This window comes from Notamacropus eugenii, chromosome 4 (genome assembly GCF_028372415.1).
Source record: "Notamacropus eugenii isolate mMacEug1 chromosome 4, mMacEug1.pri_v2, whole genome shotgun sequence".
NCBI classification, from domain to species: domain Eukaryota; kingdom Metazoa; phylum Chordata; class Mammalia; order Diprotodontia; family Macropodidae; genus Notamacropus; species Notamacropus eugenii.
Genome location: NC_092875.1, coordinates 459,405,998 through 459,414,854, shown reverse-complemented (window position 1 = coordinate 459,414,854; position 8,857 = coordinate 459,405,998). Strand labels below are relative to the sequence as shown.

General features: G+C 36.5%; 1 protein-coding gene across 3 annotated transcripts in view; it reads right to left on the bottom strand.

The window, feature by feature from the left end:
- Positions 1-254: 254 nt before the first annotated feature.
- Positions 255-8,857, bottom strand: part of HAPLN1 (hyaluronan and proteoglycan link protein 1) — a 100,010-nt gene continuing 91,407 nt past the window's right edge. For all 3 annotated transcript variants that reach the window (XM_072606211.1, XM_072606210.1, XM_072606209.1), the window contains exons 4-5: positions 7,985-8,287; positions 255-3,967 (exon numbers count right to left, since the gene is read on the bottom strand). In XM_072606211.1, the coding sequence (XP_072462312.1) occupies positions 3,678-3,967; positions 7,985-8,287 (593 nt within the window). In that variant the 3' untranslated portion in view covers positions 255-3,677. The remainder of the gene's footprint in view (positions 3,968-7,984; positions 8,288-8,857) is intronic.

Sequence of the window (8,857 nt, the reverse complement as noted above, 5' to 3'; positions counted from 1 at the left end):
AAAGCTAGAGAATAAAGTCTGGTGGTTCTAGGAAACTGTCTCACAGGAGAGATGTGTTCCTCTGTTGTTTTTGTGTTTAAATTTTATAGAGAACTTGGGGGAAGTTCATTTGATCTGGTCCATTTTAGTTTGGGTTGCAAACATGGCAGCATTTTCAAAGATGACTTAGATGTCTTTCTTTTCAATGTGTCCCCAAAGAGTCTGAAATAGACTAGCTCAGCTTGTAACAATTCAGAAGAATCAAAAACGAATACTGCAGCAATACAACATTCACTTTTAATATTTTTACCAGTTCATTGTCTCTTACAGAAAAAATGAAAACATTTTTTGATAATACAGATTGGTTTTTGACCTCAGAAATTTTTACTGGAATGCACATTGAAATGCCTTCAAATGCAGGTTTTCATTTATTCAATATTTTCGTGGCTTCCGGTTCTTTTCGTTGTTGTCGGTTTTTTCCCCACTTCTTGTGTTGTACACCATTGCTACTCTGGCAGTAGTGAGCTATGACACAGTAAACTTCCCAACAGAAATGTGTCTTATCATCCATTTATTTATCTCTGTGTGTTCCATGCTGAAATGATAAGCAATTCCCTTTCTTCTCCCCTCCTGTAGTGGTCAACTACTCCATGAAACCACCATCTTCTCTGGAGCACTGAAATCAAGAAACTCAATATGGCTGCCAGCAACCAGATTGGAGTCTCGTTTGAGCCAGGGTCTAATTCCCAACAAAATATGCTATTACGATATCGGATAAAATAAAACTCTAACAGGTACCGGCCCCTTTTCTATGAGAGAAATTTTAAATTACAAATTCCATATCTGACTAAAAATTACTGTGGTAAAAGATGGCAGCAGTCATTAAAAGGTGGTATCCAGTGTTAATGTGTATGACAGACGTTGACTCCTATACCACCCATTGATGTGATGGTCTTTTTTTCCCCATAATATTATTTTGATTGTTCAAGTGTAAAAAAGCACAAAATAACCTGTACATCCACTTTATTCCTGCTGGGGATGACAAGCGTTCCATCAGGTATAACGATCGAAACAAGGTTTCCTCAACCCTAGCCTCCCACCCTACAAATCTTAGAACCTTTGTCTAAGGAACAATTTCAACTTTTGGCAACGCCGTACCAACTTTCTGTTAAGAGTTTTACTATATTAACGTTCCTCTTTCAGGAGGTCACCTCAGAGAAAGAAGTTGAAGAATGGGCATCAGATAGGAAAATTTACAAGTGGAGAATTTTAGAAAGATCTCATTACTGAATTCAGAGTCCAGAGGGCATGAAGGTGGACATGCTGCTCAGCAGTGTTCATTCTAATGCTTTTCTTTTCTCTTTAAGAAAGAATGAAAAATGGTGTGGATACTTAGTATAGATTTTAAATAGCTAACAGTCTTTTCAGAGGTTTTGATCAGCACCAAATCCTGTACTAGTAAGTTTATTGAAAAGTTAAGAAAGGTTACTAAACTTTAGCATTATAAAGGTAGACTGGAGCTCTGCAGCACTAGCTGAAAAACTACATGCCTGTTCCACTAGATATTTCTTTCATACTTTCATTCTTAATAAAGTGCTTGTAATATAGGTAATCGCTCTTTATTAAGGGCTCCTTCCAATGGGTTAACCTCCTTAATCAAAATGAGAGAGATGGTTATTTCCCTAATTGCCCGGAGATTTTTCTCCTTTGTGAGACATTTAACAGGGCAGGAAAAAGATCAGTAGGTCCTGCCTTTTTAAAAATAATATGTTTGTCTTATCCTAGCACATTCAGGTCTCTCAAAGCTTAGGGATGTGAGTCTGATTTCTAAGTTAGACAGTAGTATTTGGATTACAACTCACAATCTCTTTGGATGTATGTATCTTTTACATGTTGTATATCTAGACTATTTTTTAAAAAAAATTGTGCATGCATACATTGTCCTCTTTCAATATAATAGCATCAGTTGATTTCCAGGTATCCTAGCTTTTGATGAAGCAAATGATATACTTTTATTTACAGTAGTCTCTCTAGATAATATATGAACTAATTTATGATTTCCTGGACTCCAATGGTAGTTCTATCCCTTCCAGACACAAAACTCTACATTCATAGAATACATTTATTGGAATTATTACAGAGCTTTAAAATGCAACCACAATCAGTTCAGGAAATAGGTTTATTTACTCATGGCCATGGGAAAGAATCTACATGAGAACATTCATGAAAACATACCAGCTGTGGCATATTTGGATCGCACTATTAAATAAATCCCATTTATCAGAACTAGTTATGGAAACAATGGGAAACTGAAACATAACTTAAGTACAAATATTGGTCCCTGTGGGTTCTCAATGCTCTTCAAAAAATAAAATAAAGTAAAAGGGAAGAAGGGACAGAACTCTAGTTTCTGTTTTCACTGAAACTATGAATATAGAAACATCTTTCTCTCATTCCAGAGCTAACATCTCCTTTAAAGCCCTGAAGATTTCTTGAAACTGTATGATTAACTTCAGCATTTCATTAAGCTTGATGGTGACTAACCAAGGAAGTGACATAATTGACCGCATTTTCAATTTGGAGAGTTTGGAATTGTACTTTTCCCTTTTCAAAAAAAAAATATGGATGCCAAGAGAGGTTTTGGTTACCTCCACTAAAAGAAAGTCCCTTGGGAGCTTGGGAAAGCTTAGTTCTTTTGAAGTGTTAGCAGTTTTTTTTTTCCCTTTAAACTTTTAAATAATTTCCCCCATGAAATGTAAATAAGGAAGAAACATTAAATAGCTTAGTAATTTTTAAAGACTATAACATTTCTTAGGTTAATATAAAATTGAGCTGTTAAATTTTACATTTTTTTTCTGTCCAGCAGTTCATTTATGTAACTGCCCTGAGTAGATATGACAGTAAATACTTCTTTGCAAACGGCCCTTGGAATTTAAAGATAATCCAGTAAAGCTACTCAAAAGGCAATAGAACTCTTCTCAGGCATTCCTAATCTGAGTCTGAAGAAAAGAGGGCTCATTTGTTGACTATCTTTCGCTCCTCAACATTTTTCCCATGATAGAGAGAATTGCTTAAGGGAACTAGCTGTGCTCATTTTCTATGCAATGTTCTCCATCAGAAAGGTGAGATTTAAAATCGTAAAACAAAACTTGTCTTTTAGTCTTCAAAATACTGACTTTTAGAAAAGTGTCTATTTGTTCCCTTGTGAAATTGTTTTGTTTTGCAATCTCACGGAGGCCCAGGTGTGAAAAGATGGCTAGACCTCGCATCTGCAGATCTGATTGGTTTCTTGTAGTGCATTTCAAAATTGTACAAAGGTGGAAAATTTGTGCTTGTGTAAGCTGCTGCTTTGTGTAGGCTTATGATTTCACAATTTAGTTAGTCCTAGCAATCCTCAAGCTATGGCATGCCCCATTCCTGAAAGCATATTTGGTTGGGATGAAGTAGCTTAAACAGTTTGGCTCTAAGGCTTCTTTATATAGAGCTTCCATTAAAATTATATTAATTTATAATATATATTGAATGATAGTTTTACAAAAACAAATTAATGTATTGGATTTTTTTTTTTTATGAAAATGACTTTTTACAGTAAGTAAAAAAGGGTTATCACAGTTTTGGTAAATTGCATGAGTTCATATTGAAAAGAAATCTTTCACATGTTCTGAATGACTTTAAAATGGTGGTGCTCTGGGGTGCTCTCAGTTGGACGCTCTGAAGCAGTAGACACCGTAAAGCTTGTGCTTTTTGTCGGGGAAGCCGGCGAAGCGCACGGCTGCCTCGGTGGGGCTGCAGCGTCTCCTTGGCCGGGAGATGGGGTAACGGACGCTGCCGTCGGCCAGCCAGCCGGCATCGCATCGGTCGTAGCCCAGGAGTTTCCAGGCAGCAAACATCTGGCCCACTTTGGCGATCTGAGCACCATCGTTGAGACAAGCCTGCACTGCTTCGTCGTAGGTCAGCTTGGTTGGGTGGATTAGATAGTAAAAGCGACCTGGGGAAGGAGAAGAAATCGGTGTGAGCTGCTGGGATGCTGGACAGAGACTGAGAAGTTACATCAGATTACAAGCAAGAGTTAAGCCAAGAAAGGGAAGTCTTTCTTAATGAAGATGAAGGGGGCAACAGTTATTGGCTGGGGATGGCTCTGGAACGCTAAATAGCTAACTAATTGTGGTACCCCCAGGTTGCTCTCCATTAATAAGTTTCTTTTTTCCTATCCTGCCAAATGTGTGTTGAGATGTGCCCTTTTAAGAGCAAATGGAAACGACAGATGAAGTTTCAGCTAGTTAATTAGTGTCTAAAAGGACCATTATTGGGCACTAGAGAGGCTGTGGTACATGCTAAGTATGAGATCCATTTCAATTTGAAGCTATAGCAAGACTGAACTGCAGCACAACTTTCCAGGAGGCAAAATTTGAATATGAAAAAGGATCAAACACATTCTTCCCATAAAAGTTCATTGAAAAAAAATCAAAAGCTCTCCAGGTCTTTTCATTACAGGTATCAAAAAGAGATTATTCTCATCCTAAGAATACAGAGCAAAAATAAAGATTTAAAGAGACCATGCAAGAAAATACAAAAACAGAGGAAGTTACTTGCAACCAATAGCAAGTGCTCAGAATGTAAATGCTGATTCATTTTATTCACAATAAAATGCCTGTATTTCATTTATTCTTCTTTTTCAATTCATTTGAAGCCCTTTAAGAAAACCCTGATACCTAATTACCACTGCTTTCTTCTTCTTCTTTTTAATAACAAGGATTCCATAATCTACTTATTGGATAATATTAAATTTATAATTCTTTTTCCATGAATAAAATATGGTATGAGCTTGAACATAGACACAATACTTTTAATATATTTGGCTTGAGTTAGAAGACAAAGGAACTTATACTTAGAGAAGTTTATCCCAACATCTAAATGATTTAAGTATGAGTTGATTCAAATAGATGTTTCTGTTTTGAGGCTGTTATGTTATGATTGTGGGGGTACAGTGGAGTGTGTGGATTGATGACTGGAATATTAATTGATGTTTGTTGAATGAATAAATGATAAATAACTAGTAGAAAGTTTTACACATCACAAGTGTTCAATAAATGTGTATTTATTGAATTTGTTGAATCACCCAAACCTTGTTATTTTTCTGCCTACTCTCTGACTTTTCAATAGCCTAAATGAAAAGTACTACAGTTAATGAAAACTAAGATGGAACCTGGGAGATATACAAATGACAAATCACATTTCTATAGCAGTGCAAGTTTTACAAGGCACTTTACTTGTGGTGACCAATTTTATAGATGGCAACTTGAGAAGTTAAGTGATTTGTCACTCAGCTAATAAATGTTGAATTTTATACACAAATTATATTACGTAGCATGTCAACAACCACCAGTCTTTCTGTATGTCTTGTCACAAACTGAAGTATAGAAACAGTAATGGCTGAATCATACAGTGATCATTTCAAGAGAATTTTCCCACTCTAATTTTCTTTGTGTTAGGAAAATAACAAATTTTATACTTTTCAAAATTAATCTTAACCAAGAATCCATTAGATTGTAAGCTCTTTGAGGGCAGGGACTCTCTCTTTTTCTTATTTGTATCCCCAGTGTTTAGCATAGTGCCTGGAACATTGTTATTGTTGTCCAGTCACATCCAACTATATGTAACTTGGCAAAGATACTAGAGTGGTTTTCCATTTCCCTCTCCAGTGTGTCCCCATTTAACAGACAAAGAAATGAGACAAATAGGGGTTAAGTGACTTGCCTAAGGTCATACAACTAGTAAGTGTCTGAGGCTAGATTTGGACTCAGATTATCCTGACTCCAAGCTCAGTGCTCTATCTATTGTAGCAGCTACCTTCCCCCAAAGCAGAAGATTAATGTTTATTGGACTGAATTGAGTTGCTCATAGTGTTGGGGCTAACAGTGGAATCAAGGGTCATCTAGTCTCACCCTCTTTATATTAAAAATGAGGAAACTGAGGTCCAGAGATCACAGGTATAGTAGTATCAAAATGACTTGGGACAAACAATAATTTTGATATGGTATCGTTTTGTGACGCCAATGGTCGGGAGTTTGTGCCTCTACCGACACTGAGCTCATTCAGTACATCTGACCTTGATAAGATGAAACCAGATTCTGCTGATTTACCCACATTTAGTTAGTTTCCTGGTAGTTTGGTGTGGGATTTTTTGCCATGGACATATGATTCATTGTTCTCTTCTGTTGTGCTTCTCTCCCCCTCTTCCTGCAGGAATGGATATTACTCCGAGGAAATTGCAAAAATTGTAGTTTTTAAAGAACACTAATCACTATCAGTGACTAGTTGCTATTAGTGTAAGGAGGTCATGTGCTTCAAGGCCTTCAAGCCTACAATGAAATAGGATCAGTGGCACATAAGTACAAAGTAAAATTTGGTTGATAAAAAAAAAAAAAGAAAAAACAATGCCAAAAACTGACAAATTACTGCTGTAAAGACTTTCAAAGAGACCCAGCAGCTGGATGAGTTGCTATTGATTCTACAAGAATAGACTTTCTGAGGTTGGAAGAATACCAAAGATTTGGACATCTTCACTAGGCTGTAAAAAATTTCTGGGGGAAGGAATTATTACTAGTGGGCTATAGAATAATCAAATCTCATGAATACTTTGATATATTAAAAATCAAAATTGTTCCAAAATTACAGAAGTTCCTTAATGGAGATGGAACAAGATAACATGACCTTACATCATGACATGTCACAAAAGATTAAGAAATTTATCCAAGGGGAAAATGGACATTTCCAATGTTCAGTGAACATTTTTACATGATTTAAATCCCACTGAAAATAGAAAGGGTAAACTTTGAAAAATGAACTTTTTTTTAAAGGTTCTCTTAATATCCAGTGACAAAAGCGGGGTTTTATGATAAAGAACTGAAGGATATGTTTTAAAATCTTGTGTATTCATTGACAAATTGTGTAAAACAAGAGACTTAGGCAAAATGAAGGAATATTGCGCTTTTTTCAGTGTGTAAAAGGTTGTAAAATTTATTGTTTAGGTCAATAAATTTTAATATATTACTTTGTTCCAAGTTGTTCTCACATCATTCTAGTAAGACAATGATTGGAAATTGCAACCAGGTCTTCTGGACCATATTTTATCAATATATAAACATCAGTATTTTAAATTATGGTTCTATAAAAGAAATGCATAGTCCAATATTTGTCATAAACCTTGGGATCAAAAACTGGATGTTGGTCAGTGGTAAGTTCTTAGTTTATTTTGAATTATTGAATTAAATGACCCCCTCATAGGATCTAGAACTGCATGAGACTTTTAAAATCATATAATCAGATTCATCACCTCCATCCAGGGAAATGAGTAAGTAGCCCAGGTGAGATTGGAACCCAAACTCTCAAATTCTAACTCCAGTGCTTTCATACAAGAACGTATACATACATATATCCATGTATACATATACACATGAATATATACATATACATGCATAAATACATATAAATAGAGAGATGTGTGTATGCATGTATAACACATATATATTTAAAGACATGATCTATGATGTCATTGATATAAGGAAAACCTCTGTAAGTAAGATTAGTACTTTCTCTGTAACTTCAATGTTTTAGAGTTACTGGGGCACTGAGACGTTGAATGAGTTGCTCTTTATAGGACTCGAATTTAGACTTTTCTGACTCTGAGACTGTTTATCTCCTACACCATGGTACCACTTATCTACTGTAATAATGATTGTTAAAGTGTTAGTAGGCAGCAGGTGGCCCAGTGAATCAAGTAAAGTATGAATCTGCAGTCAAGGAGATCTGAGTTCAAATCCAACCTCGGACACTTAATAGCTGTGTGACTCTGGGCAAGTCACTTAACTCCTCAGCCTTAGTTTCCTCATCTGTAAAATGGGAATAGTACCTACCTCAGTGTTATGAGGATAAAATAAGATGTTTATAAAGTGCTTTGCAAAGCTTGAAGAACTATATAAATATTAGTAGTATTGAATCTTACCATTGAAGTTGGATGTAAAACAGAATACATCATATCTGCTTTTATCTTTATCCCAAAATCCATAATTCCTGACGCCAGGCACTGTGTTTCTCCCTCCACAGGGTTCTCTAGGTTTAGTGATGGGATACTGTACAGATCCATCACTGAGCCAGCCAGCATTACACCAGTCCAGCCCTGCCCTCCAAGCATCATAGAGTTGGTCGAAAGAGGCGATCACAGAGTCCTGGTCCAGGCAAGCCTGCTGAGCCTCATGGAAGTTGAGATTGTAGCGTCCCAGTCGTGGAAAGTAAGGGAAGACCACACCTGTCCAAATGAGAGGGGAAAAACTGTTAATCAGTATCACCTGAAAGGGCACGAAAGCTACAGATTTAAAGTCGCTATCAGACTAAGTAATCAATCATGGTCATTTGACAAGGGTCTCCTCTTTGAAAAGTGGCCCTTCAGTCCCAGGGCTAAATTAACTCTGAATTGGTTATTTAGAGATATTTAAGTGATTTGATTCCTAAGCCCAAGAGCAAGACTACTGTTGCTGAAAAAGACTCAGCTTTGAATGGTTCAACCCTTCACTGTCTGAGACCTTAAAAAGTGTTGACATTTGTGTGTAATCGTTCAACCAACTCCTCACAGAGCCAGGACTGGAACTCAAGGATTATCTCCCTTGGTACAGTTGGAAGGGAAACTGATTTGTAGCTAGGGGTCCTGGGTTTAGATCAGGGCTGCGTGTCTTACTACCTATATAATGTTGAAGGATACTGCCTGGGTGACTCTCTGGTCCTCAGTTCCTTCTACAAAAGGAAGAGTTTGGAATAGGTGATCTCTACAGATCCTTCAAGTTAGATATTTCAGATCTGATCATATGTAATTTAAAAATAA